A 27,024-nucleotide genomic window follows, 5' to 3' on the forward strand; every position below is an offset into this window, starting at 1 on the left:
GGCTGAAGCTTGTGTTACAAAAGTCAGAATTGCAACTCACTGAGTGAACCAGGTGAACCTGTGTTGTCCTTACTTGGTGTACTGCTTGTCACGAAGACATTTTTCTGTTTAGTGAAATAGTTCCAAAGTCATTACAATTAGGTCCCTTCTCCCCAAATTGTATTAGTAAAATTTTATTTAGGGTCTGCTGCAAACACTCATGATCCTTTAATATGAAGTGGACCAAGCAATGTTCCAGGCATTCTGGTCTATCATCCAGCTTTAGAAGGACTACTAAACTTGTTGCTTCTTTGATTGTCCTGTGTAAATTTGGGTCTTCTTATTTTTCTTTGATATAACAAGAGAGAAAGGCTTACATGTAAAGTTAGCCATCTGATAAGTAACCTTTGTTTTGAATTGCTGAGTCTCCTCTCTCTATATAAACAAGTTTGCGTGCGCACATCGTATTTGTTTGCTTTGCCATGTATTGTCTCTCCATGTGTGTGTGTGTTTTAATAAAGCCATATTAGTGCATTTTCAAAATCCCTTACATGAAGACAGTCTCCTGACTTCATGTAAGGGATTTTGAAAGTCACCAGAGTGTTTTTAAAACTTTACTTTTCCACTCATGTTGAACATTCATGAGTTTACAATTGTTTTTTTACTGATTCTGAATCAATATCTCTTGTTCATGGACTCTCAAAGAGTTCTTTTAATGGGGAAGTACACTCTCCAATCCATGTATTCCACAAGGCATTTTTCCCCCCTCAAACAGTTCTTTATCATATAGTTTATCTAGACTCATCAGTATACATTATTTATATTATATATTATTTACATTTGACGGATATTTGTCCTCATCTTGTTTGTTGTTAACACAATATTTCGGCTGATATACCCTCCAGCCTTCATCAGGTGTCTTGCAGAAATTTTGAACATGGGTTCTCATTCCTAAGGTACTTTTCAATATTGTTTTTATTATTATGCCCACGGGCATATGATGTAGTGGTTGAGAGCATGGACTACTAACCCCAAGATTCCGAGTTTGATTCGAGGCAGTGACCTGAATAATAATAATAATAATAATAATAATAATAATAATAATATAATAATAATAATAATACCAAAAAATACCTTAGGAATGAGAACCCAGGTTCGAAATTTCTCCAAGACACCTGAAGAAGGCTGGAGGGTATATCAGCTGAAATATTGTGTTAACAACAAACAAGATGAGGACAAATATCCGTCAAATGTAAATAATGTACATAATTCCTCATCTCTTAAATATAGAACTATATGGTCAGTATTCTTCACCAAATATGTTTCCTTGTTCTGAAATACATGCACACATATATATGTCATTTGGTAAAGATGAAGGAGTTGTCTATGAGTCTATCACAAACATTCTGAGTTTGGAGAGAGTAATGTTCTTCAATAGTTGCAAGTTGAGCTTTGAAAGACATGGTCATCGAGGAGGAAATAGTGTCAGAAGGAAAGACTGGCTGTTAATGCTGGAGGGAAATATGGGAAAGGAGATGAAGAGGGAGGAGTGATTCAAGCACAACTGATTATAGATGGCAGGAAACCACCCATCTTTCAAGAACAAAGATCAGTATAGCTGGTCCTCCAACGCTCTCAGCTCGCACACAAAGATCTAGCTCTATAATAGCACAGTTCTATCTCTATGCTAGTGATACATGGCATAGCACCATGAAAATAGAGTTAGATGTTTTTCGATCAGTGATACTGGAGAGGGATTCTTAGAACATACTGGCTAGACCACATAACCAATGAAAACATTCTGAAAGAGAGCCAACACAAGATCACTTAACAAATTCATCAAGGAATGAAGCTAGCAGTTCATATAGAACTCTAAGTTCTAAGAACAGTTCAAAAGAACTCTATTGTAAAATAGCTTTCAAATGGACACAACAGAGAGGGGAAAAGAAAGAGAGGCAAACGAAAAAGTACAAAACATTCATAGATAACATGGAGGAGGCTAATATTGGATACAGAGAAAATTGCAAGCAACAGAAATCAGTGGCATCGGCTTGCTGCCCAATGTGCTTAAGATTACAAAAAAACTTATAATGAGCGGAGATTTTGTGACATACCACTCATGTTTAGGGTTCATAGATATATATATATGTTTTTTTTAGTTTTGATGGATAGTGTTTATGTTTGTTTTGTAAAGAAAACCAATAGACATTTTTTTTTGACATCTGTTATTGAAGCTTGTGCAAGTTTTGCATGAGCTGTACAGATGTGCAGGATATTTTGGTGCCGAAAATCATGAGGAATGAAGAGTGGACATAGTTGGAGGTGATGACAACTATGTGCTGATCATGTGTCGTGATTGGTGCTGCCCCCCCTCCCCTAGCCAAGAGACAAAAGATGGATGGAAACCATTGGTAGATAGTTTAACTAGATTTGTGACAGATACAATTTAGTGCAGCAACACTATGACAAAATTCTTTGCAAGAGAGAGTCACTGGTGGATGCCATGGGAAAGCAGATCTCCATCAGATCTAGCTTTATTAAAATCATAAAGGTGGTTATAAAAGGAGGCAGATTGAAAATGATATACTAAGTTGTTATTAACAGCTACTTAATGGCTGCCTCCATCAACTTAAAGTGATGGAACTGAGTGCAATAGAATGGTAGTTTGCATGATCAAAGGGGTTTCTGCTCTTGCAAGTGAAATTCATTGTAGTATGTTTCCAAAAACTGTGATATATCCCTGGTTAGAGAGGAGAGTCTGGTGAAGAAAAAGGCTATGCCTCTTTCAATTGCTCGTTTGTCTGAAAGCAATGGAAGTAATATTACCAGGGCCACTATCCTTGCTGGTATGAGGCAGTTGAGCCTAGAATAAAGCACCTGTGTTGCTACACAGTCTTAGCATAGTTCTAGTGGAGCTCAAACCAGTCAGGTTAGTTAAAGGATGGCTGGAGCTGAGGTGGCACATTGCATATACAGTTTTACAGTGGGAAATTATTTTTAAAGTTGTGGATGGTATGATATTTAAAAGTGAAGCTGTTTGGATTGTTGATCTGAGTGTCAGTTCAAGATGTATGAAAATGAAACTAATTGCTGTAGAAAGTTGAGGATTAAGAAAGATTTCATTATTTTCTATATCACCCACATGGAATAAAAGTAACAGTGATGAAGAGTTGTGTGTATAGAAGCAACTGATGGCTTACATAAGGTATGTATCCTTAATGCAGGAAGTAATAAGGTCATAGATGTTGTTGATGATTCAAGGATTTCTGAGAGTAATACAGGAATGGTAGAGGGAGAATTTTAACCGAAATAAATAGTTCTTGATGCTGATATTCAATGGGAGAAATGAGTGTCATGGCAAGTGGATCTGTTGGTATACAGACATTATGTTTGAGGATAGAATGTAACCATGACAGTTGAGATGGACTGCTGATTGGAGTTGATAGATTTGTGTCTTGGCATGGAGTATGATTTGCATGTTACTAAGAGGGATGGGCTTTAGGCTTGATAATCGATAGCTCTAAAAGAAACATTAATGTGTACAGAACACCTCATAACCAATGCCCTAGAAATAAAGCACCACCCCAAAAGCAGCTGCAGAATATGCTCACCCAACAGCAATTTCTTACTGAAGTGACACAAGCATAAAACCACTGTAAAATCAGCAGATGGTATTGAGAAAACATTCATAGTTTTAGCTGAAAATATTTTTCAGTTCTAGTCTATAAAACACATAAATTCCTTCTTTGAAATTTAATGACAAAAATGAACATTACATTGCTGTCTGTGTATGTGTGTGTGTGTGTGTGTGTATGTATGTATATATATATATATATATATATATATATATAATAGATGTTAAGTGCTGCTGATGAGGCTATATAGGCTAGAGACTTACCTCCCTTTGTCAGTCATTAAGTATAGCGCTTTAGTGACTTTGGAGTTAATTTAACTCTTATCTTAGCATAAGCGGTGCTAGTCAGCACCCTTCGTCACTTTTGTGACTTCTATTATTTATATATCTATACACACATACACACACTTATATTACTCAAAGGAATTCCAACTCTGTCTGTTTTTTATGGGTTTTTTTTTATATTCTTATGATATTAATGTAGAATATATAGTAAGAAGCAAATGAAATGACGTATTGATTGTCTTATTGAACAAATGAAATATTGAAAATTAAATATTAAATATCTATTCTCATTGAACTAGTATACTCTCTTGCCTTTAAGCATTCATCGGTTCAGATTGTGACAGGTATGTGAAAGACTGTCTTTCACATACCTGTCACAATCTGAACCTGATGAATGCTTAAAGGCAAGAGAGTATACTAGTTCAATGAGAATAGATATTTAATATTTAATTTTCAATATTTCATTTGTTCAATAAGACAATCAATACTTCATTTCATTTGCTTCTTACTATATATTCTACATTAATATCATAAGAATATAAAAAAAAAAACATAAAAAACAGACAGAGTTGGAATTCCTTTGAGTAATATATTTTTTTATACACAATCATACAAACCTCTTTGTATGTGTGTATATATATATATATATATATATATATATACCAAGAAATTGAACACTTAAGCATACAGCCATAAAACATTATTGTCAAAAAAGTTATACCATATGCAAATGGCAATATGATGTGCAAAGCAATAGTATATTAATAACAGAGAGGAAATTGACAATATATTAATGCTATAGAATAAAGACACGCGTATTAATAAGAGAAGAGAACATTTAAATAGATGAGCTGAAACATTTACAATTTGTGTACACAAAAATAGGATTCTGTTATATTCCTTCACGATACGTTGAAGATGAATTATCTCCCTTACATACCTCCCATGTTGCAATAAGATAAGCAAAAAAAAGCTACCACATGGAGAGACACTAAGAAGAGATTTGACCTATTCTGTTTGGCTAAAATCCCTGAAAGGATGAAAGCAGTAAATAAATAGTTTTAATCCAAATCCTGGGTATCTTTTTTTTTTTTTTAATTTATAAAATCTGTATACTACTGCAAAGAATACATACATACATATATTAATATATATGTGTGTGTATATATATATATATATATATATATATATATATATATATATATGCTGCAAGGAATTGTGTGTGACATTATTAACTATGCTAATCTTTCATCTTTGCTCCTGTAATACTCAATTCAATGAAGAATGATTTCTGTTGATGCCGTAATATTAGCATTGTTATAATCCTCTTATCTTCAGTTGTTTCTGTTAGACTGAAGTAATGATATGTACAGTCTTAATGGTAATGGTTAATGTCCCAATATGTGCCAATGAGTAATGGATGTTGGATACCACCTATCACCTTCAATGCCACAAGGAACATTTTCCTACATATTTTTGCAATATTCAGGTATATTGTTCTCTAGTTCTTTTTTTTTTTCTTGACATCATTGTTACTCAGTAGGAAAGCTGTTATTCACATCAGCTATATATTCAATTTGTAAAAGAAAAAAAAATGGAATATTATTAATATGACATTTCTATTTATACAAAGCTAAGCGTGTAACTCCTCAGAATCGTTAGTACTTCAAAATGTTGCTGTTAATTATAGAGTGTTACAAAAAAAACCTCTCGTCAAATATAAATGAAAGCAGACATGCCATTCTATGTACCTAGTGCAAGCCAAGGACACACAAAAGATGCAGTGGAATAGATGGAAGATTAACAGAGAAGTAGTATTTGTGTGTAGAAGATGTACAGGAGCCATAAAAACCACAGATACAAGAGAAATCAATTTCCTTAAATGTCCTGGTGGGTCTCTGGATGTTGTAGATAATTTTTGCTATCTAGGTGGCCTAATTAGCAGTGAAGGAAGTTGTACAGAAGTGTAATTTCTAAATTAAGTTCAGGATGGAGAAAGCTGAGAGAGCTTTTATGTCTGTTGGCAACCAAGAGTTTCTCACCTTGAGTGAAGGAAAGATTGTATGATGCTCATGTAAGAACTATGAGTGAGATGTAGGCTCTGAATGCAGAGGACATGTTAAGACTGGAGAGGTATGTTTTGCTGGATGTGGAATGTCAGTGTCCATGTGTAACAGAGTATTGGTGCATTGAGAGAGAAGTTTGGCATAAGGGGAATTAGATGCAGTGTGCAAGAGAGGAGACTGCATTGATTTGGTCATGTGATGCAGATGGATGAGGACAGCTGCATAAAGAAGTGTCAATCACTTAAAGTGGAAGGAAGTTGTGGAAGATGGAGATGCAAGGAGACATGGGACAAAGTTTTGAAGGTTGATCTCAAAATGCTGAACCTTATGAAAGAGATTACAAAGGACCAAAGTATTTGGCAGATTACTGTACTTGAGAAGGTTTGCCCACCACAGCAGAACTGAGATCCTAAAACCAAAGTGTCACTTAAAAAGTACTAGTGCTGGTGCCACTTAAAAAGCAGTGGTTGGCATTAGGAAGGACATCCAGCCATAGAAACCAAACCAAAACAGATGAATGGCACCTGGTGCAGACCCTGAAATTACCAGTTCCTTTCAAGCCATCCAACCCATGCCAGCATGGAAAATAGATGTTAAATGAGGCTGATGATCATCATCATCACCATTTAACATCCTTGTTCTATGCTGGCATGGATTGGACGGTTTGACTGAGTTCTAGAGTGCCAGCGGCTCTCCAATCTGATCTGGCAAGGTTTCTACAGCTGGATGCCCTTCCTAATGCCAACCACTCCAAGAGTGTAGTGGGTGCTTTTTACGTGCCACCAGTACGGGAGCCAGTAAGGCGGGCCTGGCATCGATCACTTTCGGATAGTGCTTTTTATGTGCCATCGGCATGGGAGCCAGTCAGGGGTTACTGGCATCAGCCATGTTTTTGGATGGTGCTTTTTTATTCTCTAAAATAATTCTTTCTTGTTTGTTCTGCTCCTAAAATGACTCTTTTGTGTCTGTGGTTCCTTTTGTAAACTGCAAACATTTATATTAATTCATCAAATAACTTCCAAATTGTAATCTCTCCCTCTAAAATAATCCCTTCCCTTGTTTCTTGACTACATATATGTACGTATTTCATAGGGTTCACTAAAATAATTTCTTTCTTGTCTTATTCTCTCTTATTACTTTTTGCAATGGCTACTCCCTGCTATATCTCTTACTAGGAGGATGATATATATAAAAGAAATAATTGAGATCAGTTGGATTAGGTACTTAAGTTGAAGCACCAAGTCAGTCATGTATTATCCACACAGCTTTATCCACACAAATTGACCAACATCAGTTGGTTATTTTTTAATACAAAACATGACATGTATATATATATATATATATATATATATATATAGTAATGTATATGTACTTGTATACACACACAGATGTGTGTGTGTGTATATATAGATATATACATATAGTGTGTGTGTATGTGTGCATTTTGTGTTTATATTTTATAACACAGTGGTTTGACTAATAGATGTTGGTAGAATAATTAAGACTGAATTAACTATTGAGGATAGGATATGATTGACTAAACTATTCCAAGAATCCCAACATGACTGCACTCCTATAACTAAAAGCAGTAAAAGAATGTGTGTATGTCTGTGTTTGTGCTAAAAGGACTAATGGTTATTGTAGCATTGCACCCTATCATAAACCAAAGTTAAGTTGGTCCCCAGCTTATATGATAAGAAATAAAATAAGGTTTTACTTAAGTGTGTGATTATAAAAAAAGACATTCAGGTCTAGAAACATTTGTCCCCAAATAAAACCTATTCAACCATAATAGCAGTGAAATATAGTTCTGTAATACTAAGTATATATATATATATATAAAAGACTAAAATGCAATAGCTATTTCTATGGTTTTAGTGTTCCTTTTCTTTATGAATATTCTTGTTAGTACAAAATTAGTTCTCTCTGTTTTGTTTATTACTTGTTTTCATTTGAGCTTTCTCTTTTTGTTTCTTTTACCTTGTCATTTATAATTAAAACATTCTAACAAAACAAGTAGTAAACTAAGAAAGTGGATAATTTTGTATTCATATTGACATTATTAATTATACTTGTACACACAAATATTGTGTGTGTGCGTAATGATATACTGGGATGCTACAAGATCATGTCTTTGACATTGTATAAAGTGACGTTGAGATTATGATGAGATTAAACACTTGTGTCAATATCCCCAATCTACAGTATGCTGAGTTTTCATCTAGCTCAGACACTAACAGGATGTCTTCAACATATGGCAAGACATGTACAAACCAAATCAGACTGCTGGCCTAACTTATACACTGTCATTTGCCAATGTTGACATAGTTCATGAACATGTCTGTCGAATTCAATATCTTCCTGGGAACCTACAGTATTATTGATGTTAAGATTTTCCATGGGAAATACACCCAATATAATCTGGCACTCATTATTCAAAAACAAAATAAAAGCAGACACAATAAAAAGCAATATTATAACAACAATAACTGTAAGTCTAAGAGTAAGAATTTCTTTTTTTCTTTGGTTTTGTTTTTGCCTATTTTTATAGTAGCTACTCTTTATTATTTTTTAATAGTGTTTAGTTTTCAATAATTTATTACTTGAAGATTTTAGTTGTACCTTGAAAGAGTATCATCTTGCAGAAATTTTCTTGATTTTTAGCAAGAAATATTTAACTAAATTCTAAGATGATGGTTTAACACCAACATTTTTAAATCATCATTCATGAAGTTTCATTGTTAAAATACATTATAAATGTTCAGTTTATCCAATTTTAAACAGTTATTATAATGTGATTTACATTTCTTTTTTAATTCTATTTTTTTTTTTTTTTAATCCTTGAAATCAATTTCACATTCATTTCTGAATTTATTAAAAGTTATTTTATCTTTAATCTTTTAAAACGTGTCTTGAAATACCTCCATATGCAATATTGCTCTTAGCCCAGTTTCTCTTACTTAATTCCTTGTTTTCTTTAAGTGATATTACTTTGTGAAAATGTTAATCTTTAAAATTGAAAAGTTTTGGTGGACTATAAAGAATTCATCATCCTTCTTTTTTTTCCTTTTTTCTTATAGAAGAATAACAGCTACAACATGACTAGATAAAAGTTTCAAGACTGTGTTCTTAACACTATTAAAATTATTTCTACAAAAACATAAGTGAGCACAAATATGCAGTGTGTGTGTGTCTGTGTGTGTGTGTTTTTATAAAAATTTGCTTTGTAACCATTTTTAGATGCTGTTTTAGATTTCCTTGTTATGAAGTAGATTTTATCAGTGATTTTTTTTTTTTTGTCTTTCTTCTAATTGCATTTAATTTTTTCAGAATTTTAATCTTGTGTGGAAGATGAATATCAAATGTAAACTACTTAGTAGTAGTGTTGAACCAAAATTCATTTAAGGAAAATTTACTTCAGCCATAAACAAGTGTACCATAGCCTCACATTCTGCACTTTCATGCTCAGTCTTCAAATATAAGTTTTATTTCAGATAAGGAACTTAGCTGTGGATGAAAAGTATCCACCTACATAATATTTGCTTACATTTTCATAGTTTCAGTAATTGGACCATATTTAGGCGATAATAATTGGACTATATTAAGGCGATGAGCTGGCGGAATCAGTAGCATACCAGACAAAATGCTTAGCAGCATTTTGTCCATCTCTATATTCTTAGTTCAAATTCCACTGTGGTCAACTTTGCCTTTCTTCCTTTTGGGGGTCGATAAAGTAAGTACCTATTGAGCACAGAGGTCAGCGTAATCAACTTATCTCTTCCCCTTAAATTGCTGGCCTTGTGCCAAAATTTTAAACCAATAATTGGACTACAACCATGCTGAAGGGTTTGTGTTTTTTTTTTTTTGTAATCATTCTTCAGTACTATTTACTTATTGATTTCTGCTTATTGAACAGATAACTTTTACCACTTTTGTGCAATGGTGTGCAAAACAAAAAAAAAATTTCGTGAATTCTGTTTTTTTTTTGGGGGGGGGGGTTAGCAGTGCAGTCTGCCCCTGGTGGTGAGCACTGTCTTATGTGGTTTGCTTCTTGAGGAAGGTTGTCCATGCACATTGTCTAATGTGAAGGCATCAGTTTTGAGAGAACAATCAAAAGTGCATTTATTATTTTGCACCTTTGGTTATCTACAAACATCTACTGGGGTACAGAATCTGAGAAATGAATTTCCCGTTTTGACTTTGAAATAACCAAATCAAGTAGAATATTAGAAAAATATCTGGAAGAGAAATTATTTTATGGATTATTTATATTTACTCACTAATGTTTGGGGGTCTGAAACTTTAATTTTTTTCTTGATTTATGCATAAACATACAAATCATTTGACATGGGATCAATGCATTTAAGAAAGTAATTAAACTTTTGTTAGTTGAAGTTTTATGGGTGAAATTATTCTAAGCACAGGAGTGGGGAGATAGATATAGGGGACTTTTACATTTTGATATTGGACAGTGCAGCTACTGTGTTTGTGTGTGTGTGTAATGAGTTCAACCAGTATTGAAGAAGGTGATAGATATAACTTATTCTCAGTACAGTCACCCCATCAGTTGAATGTTCTTTTGTTATTTTGAACTTGCTTTAAAGTAATAACATTATTTTAACACATGCATATTTTGTGTGTGCATAAATATGGCAATAAGTGATAGATTTTATATATTACTTTCCAGAACAAGGTCTTGTTCACCTTATTGCCTTCTTTTTTTCTTTTTCTTATTAGTTATTTCCAATTTTAAAAAACTTGTAGTTTTGTTAGCAACATTGAGCCTACAGACTATCACACTCATTAGGTGTGATAGTCTTTAAAGAACAAAAGGGGATCATTAGGTTAAATATCTGAGTTGAATAATTGCATGTTTTTCCTGTCAATACGTTATTGTCCTAATTTTCCTTTTTTAATCAAGACATTTTCTTCTAAGACCTAAACTGTAGAGATAAAATTAAAAGCTATAACAAATAAAAAAAAGAAAGAAAGAAAAAAATGAAATTTAAAGGACTTCAATAGTCCCCGTCCTTTATAAATTGTTCAAAATGTAAATTTCATAGTTCTGCTTTTGAAGAAGCTTAAACATTATTTCAAATAAAATGCTTACATTGGTACACCAGAGGTTGGCCATAAGTAATTTCAGAAATAGACACATTTTAAATAATTTCAATTGAAAATGTAAACTTTTTTGAACCCCCACAACATTGTAGATTAACTACTGACCCCCCCCCCCCTGAATTTTATTGATCTGTAAAGAGTATTTGGGAGTCCGTGTGCTTATTATATATTCTCCTTTTTTCAAATTAATGGTGCTCTTTGTCTGGTTGAATCATATGAATAATAGTTTTTACTTAAATGGAGGATTAGCATATCTAAATGTTTGCAGTTTTTAATAGAGTTGTCCTAATTCTTGGATTCAGGGGCTTGGGATAAAAGATCCATTGTGTCATATTTGTGAATTGAATTTGGAGATGGTATTGCAAGAGCACTTCACTCATCAGCACCTTTCAACTAACGTGTCTTGTCTGTTAGTCAAGCTTCTTTTCTGTCATACAATAAATTATTTTGCCTTTCCAGTTAAAGTTAATTATGCATTGTGGTGAATCCATTTTTAAATCTCCGGAAAGCAATGATCTAACATTCATTAAAGCCTATTAAAATCTTTATTATAGGCATGTAGCCTGGACAAAGAGTGGACATAACAAGGACAGACACAACACCACAGTGGGGACAATAACATAAAACAAATGAGGATGAATATTATATAAAAATGAAAAATGAAATGGTTGCATGGGCCCTACTCCTCATAGAGTACCATTTGAACATTTGTACTCACTATATTACAATTATGCTATTATTGTCTGTTGTTTTTTTCTTAAGTATCATTTTTTTAACCTTTTTTTCCTTCGAAGCACTTTTCTCTTCTTTTTATTTTTTCTTTTATCAAAGTAATTTTACTTACACATCTTTTTTTTTTTAAATGCCTCATCTAAGGCTCCAAGTCTCTGAGTAATACTTCATCTCCTTGTTTTATCATGTTGTTTCCATTAGATGGACTGCGTAGTTCCCTTCAACAAATGTTCTGTTCAATTTGTCCATTTCTTGACAGGTGTTATAGAAGTTTCAAATCACGATGATGGCAATCCCTCAAGGTCGAGGATGATGGTCTTTGCGCAAATTTACTGGTGAGTCCGTAGGTGACCGATAGGACCAATTCTTGCTTGAAAAGATCGGTCGCAATGCGGACATCTAGTGCCGGAAGAGAGAGTTGCACATAGTTGTTGTTGGGGCTCCTTCCGTCGTCGTCTTTTCTCCTCCAGCTTTGCAGACCTTTTCGACTCGAAAGTCGCCGTTCCCTCATGGATGGTGGTTTTCCAGAGTGGTCTGTTTTTTGCCGTTTCCTCCTAGTTAGTGAAGTCGATGTCACACTTTTTGAGGTTCGTTTTCAGGGTGTCCTTGTAGCGTTTCTTCTGGCCTCCTTTTGTACACTTGCCGTCTTTGAGTTGGGAGTAGAAGATCTGTTTGGAAAGTCATTCATCAGTCATTCTAACCACGTGGCTGCTCCATCTTAGTTGGCCTTTGATGACATAGGCTTCGATGCTGGTCATTTTTGCTTCTTGTAGCACGTTGATGTTAGTTCTTCTGCCTTCCCAGCTAATGTTAAGGATCTTCCGAAGACAGCGTTGGTGAAATTTCTCAAGCGTTTTCAGGTGGTGACTATATGGGGCCCAGGTTTCGGATGCTTAAAGGAGGGTTGGAATAATGACTGCCCTGTACACCATGAGTTTGGTTTCGGTTCGGATGTCCCGATCAGCAAAAACTCTTGTTCGAAGCTTGCCGAAAGCTGTTCCTGCACACTTCAGACGGTGTTGGATTTCATCGCTGAGGTCTACCTTTGCTGACAGATGGCTCCCAAGGTAGCAGAAATGGTTCACATTTTCCAGTGGAATTCCTTTGAGTTGAATCGATGGCGGGTTGTCAACACGGGCATTGGGAGGAGGTTGGTAGAGTAAGTGAGTCTTCTTGATGTTGATGCTCAGTCCAAGTTTAGTATATGCATGATGAAAAGCATTTAGGATCTGTTGGAGGTGATCCTCTCTGTAAGCTGCTACACTGTTGTCGTTGGCATATTGGAACTCTAGCAAGCTTCGCGCCATTGTCTTTGACGTACTTTTGAGGCGAGCAAGGTTGGAAAGCTTGCCGTCCATTCTGTACGAGATCTCGATGCCAGGTGGAAGGTCATCTCGTATGATGTACAACATCTCGTATGATGTAAAGAGAGTTGGCGCTATCATGCAGCCTTGCTTCACTCCGGAAGTGACTTTAAAGGGCTCAGAACTGCCTCCGTTGGTCTGGACTCTGGTGTGCATATTGTCGTGGAGGAGTTTGAGGATCCGGATGAACTTATCTGGGCATCCATACTGGGCGAGAATATCCCAGAGGAGTTCTCGCGAGACACGGTCAAAGGCTTTGGATAGGTCAATAAAGGCCAAATAGAGCAGTTGGTGTTGCTCACGACATTTTTCTTGTAGATGTCGCAGCGTGAAGATCATGTCGGTTGTGCTTCGTGATGGCCTAAAGCCGGTCTGCGTCTTGGGAAGGATCCTCTCTGACAGCGTTTTGAGACGGTTGTTCAGGATGTGTGCAAGAATCTTCCCAGCAGTTGCTAATAAGGAAATACCCCGGTAATTTCCACACTCAGAACGATCGCCCTTTCGTTTGTAAATGGTAATGATGTTAGCATCCCTGAAGTTGATGGTACAACTTCATTTGTCCAGATTTTGACCAAGAGTTGGTGGAGCTGGTGTTGGACAAAATCACCTCCCAGTTTGTAGATCTCAGCTGGGATTCCATCAGGACCCGTGGCTTTGTTGTTCTTCATTGCTGTGATAGCAATTTTGACCTCTTCGAGGGATGGAATTCGAGCGAGAGAGTAATCTTTGGCCTTTTTAGGAATCAAGTCAAGTATGCTTTTGTCGATGGTAGCCTTGTGATTGAGGAGGTCATCGAAGTGTTCTCTCCATCTGTCTCCTATTTCGGTGTTGCTTTTCAGGATGGTCGCTCCATCTTTACTCTTCAGAGGAGCCTGTCCATGTGTGGAAGGTCAGTATATTTCTTTCGTGGCTTTGAAGAAACCTCTGGTGTCGTTTACATCTGCTAGCTGCTGGATTTCACGAGATTTGTGTCTCCACCACTGGTTCTTCAGGGTGCAGGTTGTCCTTTGAACTGCAGCTTTGCAACACATCTTGCTGGTCTCGGGATCTCACGATGACATAGTCGATGAGATGCCATTTTTTAAATCTTGGATGCTACCATGAGACCTTATATCATATAAACATACACACACACACACACTTCAGAATTCAGTGATCCCATGTCGAGTTCCACTGTTATTATAAACAGGATGAGTAATATGGAGAGTCATTGTTTGAGAAGTCATTTCCTTAGAAAATGTAAACGGGCAATGCAAACATTCCTGGAGAATGTCAAAATGTAGAAGTTGCTCATTTTAGCCAATGTCTTTGATCTTATAATATCAAGTGACTGTCACTGCCAAGATAATGTTGATAGGTTCTGAACTCAGTTCATAAATACGTCATAAAAAATGTTTTCAAGGGTTGTTGAATATATTATTGAATTTCGGAGGAACACTGCAATGTGAAGTAATCAAAATGCTGACAATGCTAGGATCTCAAGATGAAATAATCAGTATTTCATGGGCAATACAGCTTCAGATTCAGTGTTTTAATTAATGTTTTTAATTGCTCCCTCTATTATGTTAAAAGCTTGTTTCCATTGACAGATCTTATCTTTCGATATATGATTTAGAGTTTTATATTCTCAATTCTCTGTGTTTCATGTCTTTACAAAATCAAAGATAATTCACTGCCACTGTCAATAGACATGATAGTGATTTATCCATTGTGAATTATCCATGCATTTGTATCCATTTATAATGCCCAAAAGGTATTGCCACTTGTTATTTGTTAGGATCAAGTTCATCATCATCATTGTGGTTGTTTAACGTCTGCCTTCCATACTGGTGTGGGTTGGTTGGCTTGACAAGAGCTGGCCAAGCAGGAACCAGCACCAGACTTCTGTCTACTTTGGCTTAGTTTTTACGGTTGGATGCCCTTCCTAATACCAACTACCCTGCAGAGTGAACTGAGTGCTTTTCATGTGGCACAAGCACTGGCAAGGTCTGCTTTGGCTTAGTTTTTACAACTGGATGCCCTTCCAAATGCCAACCACTGTGTGGACTAGAAATTGTAGCCAGGATTGAATTTGATTTTCCAACTGTAGTAGTGTGAGGATTATGGTCCTTCTAGAGGTATTGCGTATAACACTAATAGTGGCACCTCCTACTTATAATGTAGAAATAGTATCTTGAGATGTAAAGCTTTGTTTCCATGTTTATTCCTTGGCAAATATAAAAGAAAAATCTCTTCTGTGAATGACATGGGGCATTTTTTATAATGTATTCGAAGAGTCCTTCCATTTCCTTGCTTGTACAGATCACTCTCTCATCCAGTTTCTTTCTCCTACTTCTTCTTTTCCCCATGTGCAAGCAGATGTGTTCTTGTGTTCCATGTCATTTGCAGCCAGTTGCTCAAACACAAAGGATGCAAAACTTTACTGCCTTTCTTTTATTTCCCTCCTGAGGAAGGACTCTGTATAAAATATTTGATACTCTACTTCCAGTAGCAATTTCATAGTATTCTTTATATCACATTGAGTGTGTGTGTGTGTTTGTGTGTTTGTTTATTTGTTAAGTGGGCTAAGTAATTGTGCTTCATTTTAAGATGATCAACACTGTAAAATTCACCTAATAAAAAGTCTGCTTCCTCTGAAATATTGAGTATTTTTTAAGGGTAAGCCTTGTTCCTATATGTCAGCTGTCTTAACCAGTCAATGCCATTCTTGTTAGACATGATATTGTAATCATTTGGTTGTTATTATTGTTTATCATCATACTAATTTTGTTGATGTCATTTCTTTTGACACCAGTACCCGATTGTTATCAGCAGACTGAATTTTCAGCCTTCTCCTCACCTCAATGTCAATGTTCTTGCATAGATGAGTATCTCAGTCACTGTATAAACAATATTTTTAATTTGCCAGAGATTTCTCTGTTATGTGTGTGACTATTTCATCCATCTCTCTCTCTCTCTCTCTCTCTCTCTCTCTCTCTGTCTCTCTCTCTCTCTCCCCCATATCAATTTGTCTGGCCAGTCCTTCAAATTTTGTCCTTTTTTTTTTATTTCCATGTCTTACATAATCACTGCCATGAGAATCTATTGTCGTTTTAGTCGTCTTTAACATTTTCGTCTTCAATATCTATATAATGGTAATTCTGTTTGCAGCGGCCCCTGCATTGTTGTTGTTAGAATTTTCTTTTGGAGTGCTCGTTCTTGTTGCAATGTATTCATACATTACTGAGTTCTGATGCCTTGCAAGCCCGTTCGATTAAAACCAGCAACATCTTCCAACTTACTTTGCTTGTTGCTGTTATTGATAGATTGGTTTAACTTTGTTTTTATCTCCCTATAATTAGTAAAACAAAGCAATCGCATTGCAGTAGGTTCACTAATATAATCATGGTCCTTTCATTGCAAAATTAACTTGGCACCATGTTTTAGTAATGTTAGAAATGGTGCAGTACTGAACCTTGTTCTGAGATGAAATTTCCCAAGATAAAATTCTCCAGATAGCTTCCTAAAGCCAAAATGTACTGCAATTTATTGCAGCTACTACTCTCTCTAATTTTGTGACCTTTGTTGTCGTTATTGTTGTTGTTGTTATAAATATTTTTATTTTTATTTTACTATTAATATTACTATTATTATTATCATTAATATTATTATTATATTGCTATTATTAATATTATTATTATCAATATTATTTTTATTATTTTATCATTATTATTATTATTACTATTAGTAGTAGTAGTAGTATTCATTGTTTAACACCTGCTTTCCATGCTAGCATGGGTTGGACGATTTGACTGAGGCCTGGCAAACTAGATGGCTGCACCAGACTCCAGTCTGACCTGGTAGAGTTTCTACAGCTGGATGCCCTTCCTAATGCCAACCACTCTGAGAGTGTATTATTATTATTGTAGTGTTGTATTAATATTATTATTATTATTACTATTATTATTATTATTATTATTAACGTATATTGAACAAAATAGTTTGCCACATTTTTTACCAGCTCTTTATGTTCTGAGTTCAAATTCCACTTTGGCTTTCATCCCTTTGGGGGTCAATAAAATGAGCCCCAGCTGATCGTTGGGATTGATGTAATCAAGTAACCCCATTCCCACCAAAATTTGAGGCCGTGTGCCTGTGCAAGAAAGAATTCTTCTTTTTATCATCGTCAACCTTGTGCCAACATTTGAAACCCTTATTATTATCATTGTTATGGTTTTGAAATTTCCATGCTTTACTTTTTCATACATTTTACATTCCATTTTTCTTTTTTTGAAGAGCCTCGTTCTGGATTTAGAATCGCTTTCAATATGTTTGATGCTGATGGCAATCAAATTGTTGACAAAAGAGAATTTCTGGTTGTAAGTAGACTTTTGACAATATTTGCATCCTTTTGCTCACTAGCTGCTACTTGTTTTTTCATCTCAATATATTTTTCTCTTAACACATAAAGACATAGAAACATAGTCACATGCACATACAGATATACATAAGGATTAAATCTAGGTGAGATCATTTATATTGTAAACTACACAAGAAACGACACCAAAGAAACTGACCCTGTTTCTCTGGCCATTTGAAAGCACACCATTTGAAATTCTATGCTAATAGTCAAATCTTTCAATCTTCCTGTTTCCTCTAATTTTATAACGAAGTATTTATGATTTGTTTGGTGTGACAAATGTTCAATGATTCCTTTAATAAAAGCCTTTTGTCATAATCTCGTACTAACTCACCCCTTCAAGGATTATGGCTTCTATTTCCTGCAGGAAAACATATCTTAGGTAAAATAGTTCTTGTAATCACAGAGCAAATTTCTATTCTGTCTGTTGTATCAGTGTTTGTATATAGGTATGTATGATTTAAAGGAATATATACACATACATGTGTAGATCTGTCTATCTATCCTCTATCTCTTTCTATATATATATATATATATATATATATATATATATATATACACACACATACGTACATACATGTATACATACATATGTATGTATGTACGTACATATGTATGTATGCATGTGTCTAGATAGACAGAAACAGACAGATTGTGTGTGTAATTGCTATACACACACACAATCTTTCTTTCACACACATGCACATCTAACAAAGAATGAATGCACAAAGAAAAACTATTGTACTTTGCATTTCTCAAGTAAGACGAAGATACTTGATGCCCCATATCTGTAACCCAGCCATGCCCACTTTGTAAATAATAGTTAACTCTCCACAATCTCAAGACTGGAAGGTAAACCATTGTTAATGCCTTATCATCAAATAATGACAATGGTATTTACAGAAAATGAGACAAATAAAATCTCTGAAATATGTGTTCATTGCAAGTTTTAATAGATCATCTTCCAAAGTCTGGCTTTGTTCATTACAAAACTACATCAACAATCATTTGCACTTTTTGACTTTGTTAATAACTCTGCAATTGCAAAATTATTTATGATTTATCAAACTTGAATGTTCAGCTTAGTTATATAAATCAGTTTAATGAAGCAAATGATGATCATATGAAGGTGTATATAGGAATACACTTGTACATTGAAGACCATGGCAGTAAATGAATTAATTGTGATTTTTTTCAGACTAGATTATTCTTCCCTAATGGCATTGTGGATATAGTATTGTACTATGGGCTTATCATAGATTATAACACTGGCCTCCTGCAACCAGTATTATTGTATGGCTTTCTGACACTCATTAGTAATTCCTATATGCTGTCAAAGGACTCGGATGCCTCTCAATTGATACAGCTAATGCTCAAATTCCACCTAGGTAGGCTTTGCCATTCATCTTCCCAGGGTTGATACAACAAGTACCAGTTGAGTCCTGAGGTTGATGTAATCAACTTAGCCCCTAAGTTTGCTGTGACTAAATTTGGAACTAAAATCAGAAAGTAAATAAACACCAGCTTTCTGCTTCCATATTATTGACGGTTGAACAATTTTTATATCATTTTATGAGTGTATATGTGTGCATACATCTCTCTATCTCATACATATATATGTGTATATATATATATGTATGTGTATATATGTATGTGTGTATATATGTATATATATATGAATGTATGTATGTGTGTATATATGTATATATATATATATATATGAATGTATGTATGTGTATATATGTATGTATATATATATGTTGTATATATGTATATATATATATATGTTTGTTTATATATATATATATATATATATATGTTTGTTTATATATATATGTATATATAAATGTATGTGTGCATGTGTTTATATATATATATATATGTGTGTATGTATGTATGTATGTATATATATATATATATGTATATGTGTGTGTGTGTATGAATAATAAGGTTATTAATGAGAGAAAATTATTATCATAATACAAACACTCTTACATAGGGCATGTAAAATATTTAATTTCTTTCTTTACCTTAAAATAAATACAGAACTAATTTCATGTCCCTGAATTGACTGGTGAATCACTTATTTTCTTGCAGTATTATGTACATTCTCCATGTTATGGAGATGTTGCATTCCTGAAAATCTTGCCGTAACCCAGAATTCCAAAATGCAAAATGTTTTCTCCAGATAACTTCCATGCACTATATAGAATTCCACATAAGTTCAAGATTTTCAAGAACACAATGTTTCCATAATACCAGGAGCAGAGTGGTGGCCTGTACTTCATTAAAACAAATCATTGATTTGGGAATTATATTTTCAAAGATAGTATCGTATTCCTAATAAGTCCTTGTTCCTTTTAAATATAATTTGTCTTTGATTCTATTCTCTGTGGATTTTTTTCTTCTCTTTTTAAACAAAAGTCAAGTTCTCCTAATAAATTCTTATTTCTTTTTTATATCTGTCTTTCTTTAAAATAGTTTTTACCACACTACTACAGCACTTACTGCATGCATTCATTCTTATTCCTTACCTTTGATAAGTCACTCATTTTCTCAGTTTCCTACCTTATCATTTCCCCATTCTATTCACAAAACTTGTAACATGTTTTCTATTATTATTATTATTATTATAACTTTATTTTCATTTTGTTGTCATTTAATTTTTTTATTCAAAAGGAAATATAAAAATATAAAATCTCTTCTAAAAATGTTTTTTATCCTCGTACATCTTTATACACAAAAATTTTATACATACACAAATATACACAACTATATGCTTTATGAATAAACTTTTACCTGTATAGTTCAGGCAGATTAGCAAAAAGTGTGAAACAACCTCATAATCCCTAGATTAATATCGGTAAATTTTCATGTAGCCCTTTGATACCCTATAGGTCTTTGGACAAAAGCATTGGTACTTTCTAAGTAGGTCCCATTTTGAATCCACTTCAATTCTAATTGCACATTCAGAAACATGACATCTATAATAACAATCGAAAATCAAAACATGTCTAAACAAAGTGTACACAGAAATATTAAAACAACTTTTATCTCTAGCAATAATTGCAAAACTATAGCATCTTGAGAGATGAGGAATTATTTACATTTGATGGATATTTGTCCTCAAATCTAGGTTCTCATTCCTTAGGTACTTTTCAGATGTTATTGTTGTTGTTATTATTCAGGTTACTGCCTGGAATCGAACTCAGTACCTTGAGGTTAGTAGCCAGCTCTCTTAACCACTAAACCATATGGCAGTTATGGAGTGAGTTTTAGGGCTTATAAATCTAATATTTTCCTACTGTTCCTTAATACCGGTTTTCCATATGCTACTCATATGTACACTCGGTCCGCTTAGGAGGTTGTTGTGTCCTAGCATATTTGCTACTGCTTCTTCTAGTTTTTGTATTTTCCAGTGGTGTTCTCTATCTATTATTTTAACTTCATCCCACAGGGGGATCATGTATGGAAAAGGAGAGACCACCTCCCCCTGTGGGATGACGTTAAAATAATAGACAGAGAACGCCACAGGAAAATACGAAAACTAAAAGAAGCTGCACATATGCTAGGACACAACAACCTCCTAAGCAGACCAAGTGCAGATATGAGCAGCATATGGGAACCAGTATTAAGGAAAATAGTAGATTTATAAGCCCTAAAATTCACTCCATAATTGCCCATAGGCATTTGGCATAGTGGTTAAGAGTGCAGGCTACTAACCCGAAGATTCTGAGTTTGATTCCAGGCAGTGATCTGAATAATAATAATATTAGAAAAATACTTTAGGAATCGGAACCCAGGTTCAAAATTCCCCCAGGATACCTGATGAAGGCTGGAGAGTACATCAGTTGAAAAGTTGTGTTAACAACAAACAAGATGAGGACAAATATCCGTCAAATATTACTATTCAGTTAGTTGGGTGGTAATTAGGTATCTCTAGTGTAGTTCACATTGTTTCTTTCCTTTGTACCACATCTACAGTATAATAATCCACTACTTCTGTACTCTAGAAGTTTGTTCTTTCCCTCTCCCTGCTTACTAAATGACATGTGAAACATCCTAATCAATGCCCTTCATTCTCTAATTGTTAAAAGAACGGGTTTTGCCATCTGCACACTGTAAACAAGCAGTACCTATCCTTATCCTATTTCTCTGTGTTGCTTCCCATTTTTTTTTTCTTAAACATTTTCACATCATGTCTGTATATTCATTGAATAAAAGAAATCCAAACATATCTTAACAATCATTAACCCTTTAGCATTTAAACCAGCCAAATGTGGTCAAAATATTCTACCTCTTTTTATGTTCAAACTGGCCTCTTTATGTTCAAACAGGTATGTGTGCTTCTCACACACACACCCTACAATGTCATTCTAGGAATACGCAGTTGAAATGTGTATGCTACAAGATGATGCAGGATTAATTCAAATTAATGTGAATAAATAAGCCTTGCATTTGACAGAATAATTTGAATGCTAAAGGGTTAAAATAAGAAAAAGTTAAACAACTTGTTACAGTGTTTATTAGTTATCCTCTTACTGCAGAACTTCAGACATTGGACATGAAGAAATCTGAAATATGGAAATATATGAGAGGTTAGTCATTCAAAAGAGTAGCAGCCCAATGATGCTGTGTAGAGCAATAGATTAAGAAAAGCAAGTGAAAACAGTACATAACAGGGACCATTTCTAGACTGGATGTTCATAGCAATGGTTCATTGTATTTTTGTCTTTACACCTCCCTGGCTGTGCTTCCAACTCTCTAACTTTATCAACAAATAAATCTCTGCATTGAAGGACAGTAACTTCTTTTTATAATGGTCAACTTTTAATTCTTCAATTTCCCAGGAGCCACATGCATTTTACTCCATATCTTAAGTTTAAGAATATTTCTTTGTATACTGACTATCAGTAGCTAGCAAAGCTTAAACAAGAATTAACAAATTATGGGGGGAAAAAAAAAAAAGCAACGACAAAATTATCTTAAAACCAAAGAACTACTTGATGAAGCATAAGTGCAATAAATTTGAAATCTTTTTAGAAAAGATCTGAGACTCATGGAGAACATCTCACTGGTGCACTTGTGGGACTTCAGTCCTACTGTGGCAACCCCATGTTCTTCATTATCATTGAGTATAAAATAACTTCAAGTTCCTTTAAATCAAACTCAGATGTCTTAAGATGGTATCTGTGAGTCTTAGCTGCCTCAGTAAAAATGATGGAGTGCTTTTGAGTATAAGATCTGATAAATCATAAATGACCTGCAACTAAACAAAAGTAACACAGGATCAATTGTAGTACATCATTGTAGAAGAATGCTGCAGGGGATATTCCAGTGAATTAGCAAAAAATTCAGTTCATCTTAAGGAAGTTTGGCACATCTAAAATATCCCTCAAAACATTTCATTGCACTAAAGAGCAATAGAATCTATTTGGAAGCCACAACTCATTAGAGAATTGCATAAAAGCAGGGGTTAGTTACATTTAGAGAAATAATAAAGTCAATTTACAAAAGTATTTGAAATCAAACAATATTTAGCTTTTCAAGTGTGCAGTCAGAAAGTCAAAGTCATGTATTATTAAATAAGCACTTGTTATTGGAACTTGCAACACTTTAGAGTCATTGATAGAGAAGCTGAAGTAGTATTGGTCAATCAGTTAAGACCTTTCTAGAACCGAATAGAAAATAGGAATAAATCAGCAAGAGTGGAAAAGAGAGTCTCCATAGAATCACTTAACCTGCTTGAAAATACCAACCTGATCAGTAACAATTCATAAGCTGCTATTTTTAAGAACCAAACGAGAAAGGAGAAGGTCACATTGGCTAATGCAACCTGAGATAAGTTATGTTTGAAAAAAAGTATTCAATGGATTTAGCTGCAATATAATAATAATGAACTTATTGTAATCAGTGCTCAGGTGCACTACAACTCATCAGAAAAATAACCAAAACTGCATGAACAGTACATAGAATATGTATAGGTAGTGAACAGTGAAAATGTCTTGGACACCTGTGCTACACCAGATATCTCATAGGATGAAGAATGATGTCCCAGAACAGTGAATACCTCTTTTTGACTAGGAACGAGGCACTTTGACCAGTTATAGAGATCATTTTTCACACCTGAGCTGATCAGAGTCTAACAGCAATAATAACCAGGTAAAAATATTTGTAATAATCAGAGCAAAGCAAACTTGGCTTCTTCATTGGACTTTTCAAATAGGGTTAACAAAGAAAGAAAAAAAAAAAAGGTGGATGGGAATGACATGAATCTAAAGCAGATTTAAATTCTTTAAATATATTTTGCTTGCTACCTCTAATAAAAGAAGAAAAAGAAAAAGCCAAAACATAATGAATATAATAAACAAACATAATCAGCTGAATTTATTTCACTGCACTACCAGTTTACAAAGAAGATTCTATGCAGTTATTTGATCTGCTACTAACAGCTGACAAATCTCAGTCAAAATTCACACATCTCTTATAGATAAATCAGACTTGGATATGACATGCCAGAAAAGATGGGATGGTTACAGCTAGAACATGAGACAGAAAATAACAAAACCATAGTGTCCGAGCATTCACAGCTATGAATCTGGATCACACATGGTCAATTGTTCAATAATATTTCAAAACAACTGCACAATATCTACCTATGTACATGTTACCATCTGCTCAATCAGAACCAATAGGTCAGGCCTGATCTCAGCTGACACATTAACAGCAGCAACAAAAATGATAAAAATTTTATCAATTTTCAAAGAAATAAGAAACAAAGACTACTCTAAATGAATCTGCATTTATAATGCCAACGTACATGAAATTTAACCCAGTACTCTTCTATGCCTAATATTCTACTATGTTTGCCTATATCTTTACCACCTAAAAATAACGGTAGCAGCAACAATATATTTTTAAATGATTGCTCATAAATGTTTAAAACCCAATATTTTCAAGTGAAGAAATAGCTCTCTCTCTCTCTCTCTCTCTCTCTCTCTCTCTCTCTCTCTCTCTCTCTCTCTCTCTCTCTCTCTCTTCTCTCTCTCTCTCTCTGCATATGTGTATGTGTGTGTATACATGAATATGTATAATGCTCATATGCATATGGATAGTGTACATGTACATAGGTATCTCTTTTTACGCCTACACTTGTATTGTGTTTGTAAACATCTACTTTCATTTAGCGATTTCCTTAATTGCTTGTCTAGAATGAAGATCGTGTGCACTAGAATATGATGATAATTTGATTATCTTTTCATTAACAATGATGCTGCTAATGATGACAGTAATGACAAAAGGAGGAAGATAATTATGAAAATTTTTATTATTGGTAGTTGTCTTGGAATATTAGTCATAGATATATTTCATTTTCTGTAGGGGTGAGCGTTCAGCATTGAAGAATAGTGGCAGAATCATAGAACATCTTTGAAAAGTTGTTAGGATTCAGAAATATGTTGTGAAGGCACGATAATGTTAGAAATACAATTGTTTAAAAAAATCATATTGTTATTGCTGGTGATGTTGTTGAGTGTTAAGCAAAGTGCCATGGAGTATTTCTATATACTCTTGATGTTCTTAAATCCTGCTGAGGTCATCATTGCTCTTTTGTAGCGCACAAGTCCTGAGGTCAATGTAAACAACAAACCTCTTCCCACCAAAATTGTTGCTCTTGTGCCAAAATTTGAAACTCATCATCAATTTTACGGCAGCAAAGTTGGCAGAATCATTGTCATGCCAGACAAATGCTTAGCAGCATTTCTTCTAGCTTTACTTTCTGTGTTCAAATGCCATCAACATTGATTTTGCCTATCATTCTTCCACAGTTGATAAAATAAGTACCAGCTGAATACTAGTGTCAATGTATTTCACTTTCTCCACTCTTCAAAATCCCTGGCCTTGTGCCAAAACTTAGAAAAAGTTGTTCTTGTTGTTGTTATTATTATTATTATTATTATTATTATTAAGACAGCAAGTTTGCTGAATTGTTAGAGCATTTTTGTGTTTATACTCTTTTTGTGCTAGATTACTGCATTTGCTATCTGAGTTTTATCGATCTGTGCTTCTATTAAATTTATCCTAATGGCTTGTTCCTGGGCAGCTATAAATAGTGATTCAGTGTCTTGTTTCAAATTGTTACATTAATTTTCCATGTAATTCCTTCTCTGTTGTTTTCCTTCTGTTCTTGAATTCTGCTGCTGTTTCAGTAACTTTTTAAACATATCTAGCTTCCAATAGTATCCTTTCTTCACTACATACAATATTATTTCAACTCCAATATTGCAGTACTAATGTGATGATGTCTTCTGCATTTAGTAATTCTGCACCTTCTTCCTTTCCTGGCAGGTAGTGTCTGTTGATATTACTTTTAGGGTGGAGTGCATTGTGAGCAGCTTCTTGGTTCTCCCATCTAAGTTCTATAGTTTGGTCTTTGTCCATATGAATAGGGCATCAGAATATCTTAATACTGACATAACTCATGTTATGCTTCATTTTTGGATTTGGTTTGCAAGATTCTTTATATGAGTTCATGCGTTGAAGCATATTCTGTTGTGTCTGGGGAGAGTCATTTTCTTTCTGTACCTTATAATTCATCACACTCACCAGTAAAATTTCCACTTGTTCCTTATTTTTATTTTCCTAAAATTTTTGTTTTGTCTTGCAACCTTTTTAATAGTCTAGACTCTCATGTTACGCTAATATTTATTCATTACTTCGATAATATTCCTTCCATTTAATTTTGTTTTGTGTGCCATCTTAATCCATCTCTTGTAGCCTTTGGAGATTTCTCTCTCTCATTTCTCCTTCTATTATCCAATTTTCTTGCAGCATTCAGCAACTCTAGATATTTTGTATCCCTGATTATTCTACAGTGATAAGGATCTTGTTTTGTGGTAATGTTATGCCATCAGAATTTATCTTCTGGCCTTCATGATTAGCACTGTGCACTTATCTCCCCAAACTGCATTCCAATAGACTTGCCAAATACTCTTAATGGATAATCTTGGTCTTTTTCACTTTTTGTATGTAGTTTCAGGACATTCAAATACAGTTAGTGACTTATTTTCAATTTATTTTCACCTTGGTTTTCACAAACTAATAGGCAGATCTGAATCTTCTCTCTATATACTTGTCATAGAGATTAACAAAACAAGGAAGAAAATAAAGCAAGACTCTCTGAAAGATTGCCTTGTGCATTTTCATACTTCCCAGTGGTTCGTTTATGCATTTGAGTTCTACTTCCCATGCTTTCATTGCTTTTTCCAAAAAGCTGTTTATCTTTTTATTGACTCTTTTTATTGTCTTCAGGTACTTCAAGAGCCAGCAGTATGGAATAGTGTCATAAGCCTTCTTTTAGCATATTCAGTCAATAGCTAGACTCTTCTTTTGTACTTGTGCCTCATTTAGTATTCTGTTATCTCTATATAACAAATCAGCAATTCC

The 27,024-nt window shown here is 34.4% G+C and overlaps 1 protein-coding gene across 5 annotated transcripts in view; it reads left to right on the plus strand.

Annotated features, from left to right (window-relative positions):
* LOC115222469 (calcium uptake protein 3, mitochondrial) overlaps window positions 1–27,024 on the plus strand; it is a 380,133-nt gene that overhangs the window by 238,988 nt on the left and 114,121 nt on the right. For all 5 annotated transcript variants that reach the window (XM_036511684.1, XM_036511686.1, XM_036511685.1 and 2 more), the window contains one exon: window positions 17,457–17,539. In XM_036511684.1, coding sequence (XP_036367577.1) covers window positions 17,457–17,539 — 83 coding nt within the window. The remainder of the gene's footprint in view (window positions 1–17,456; window positions 17,540–27,024) is intronic.

This window comes from Octopus sinensis, linkage group LG20 (assembly GCF_006345805.1).
Source record: "Octopus sinensis linkage group LG20, ASM634580v1, whole genome shotgun sequence".
Classification (NCBI taxonomy): Eukaryota; Metazoa; Mollusca; class Cephalopoda; order Octopoda; family Octopodidae; genus Octopus; species Octopus sinensis.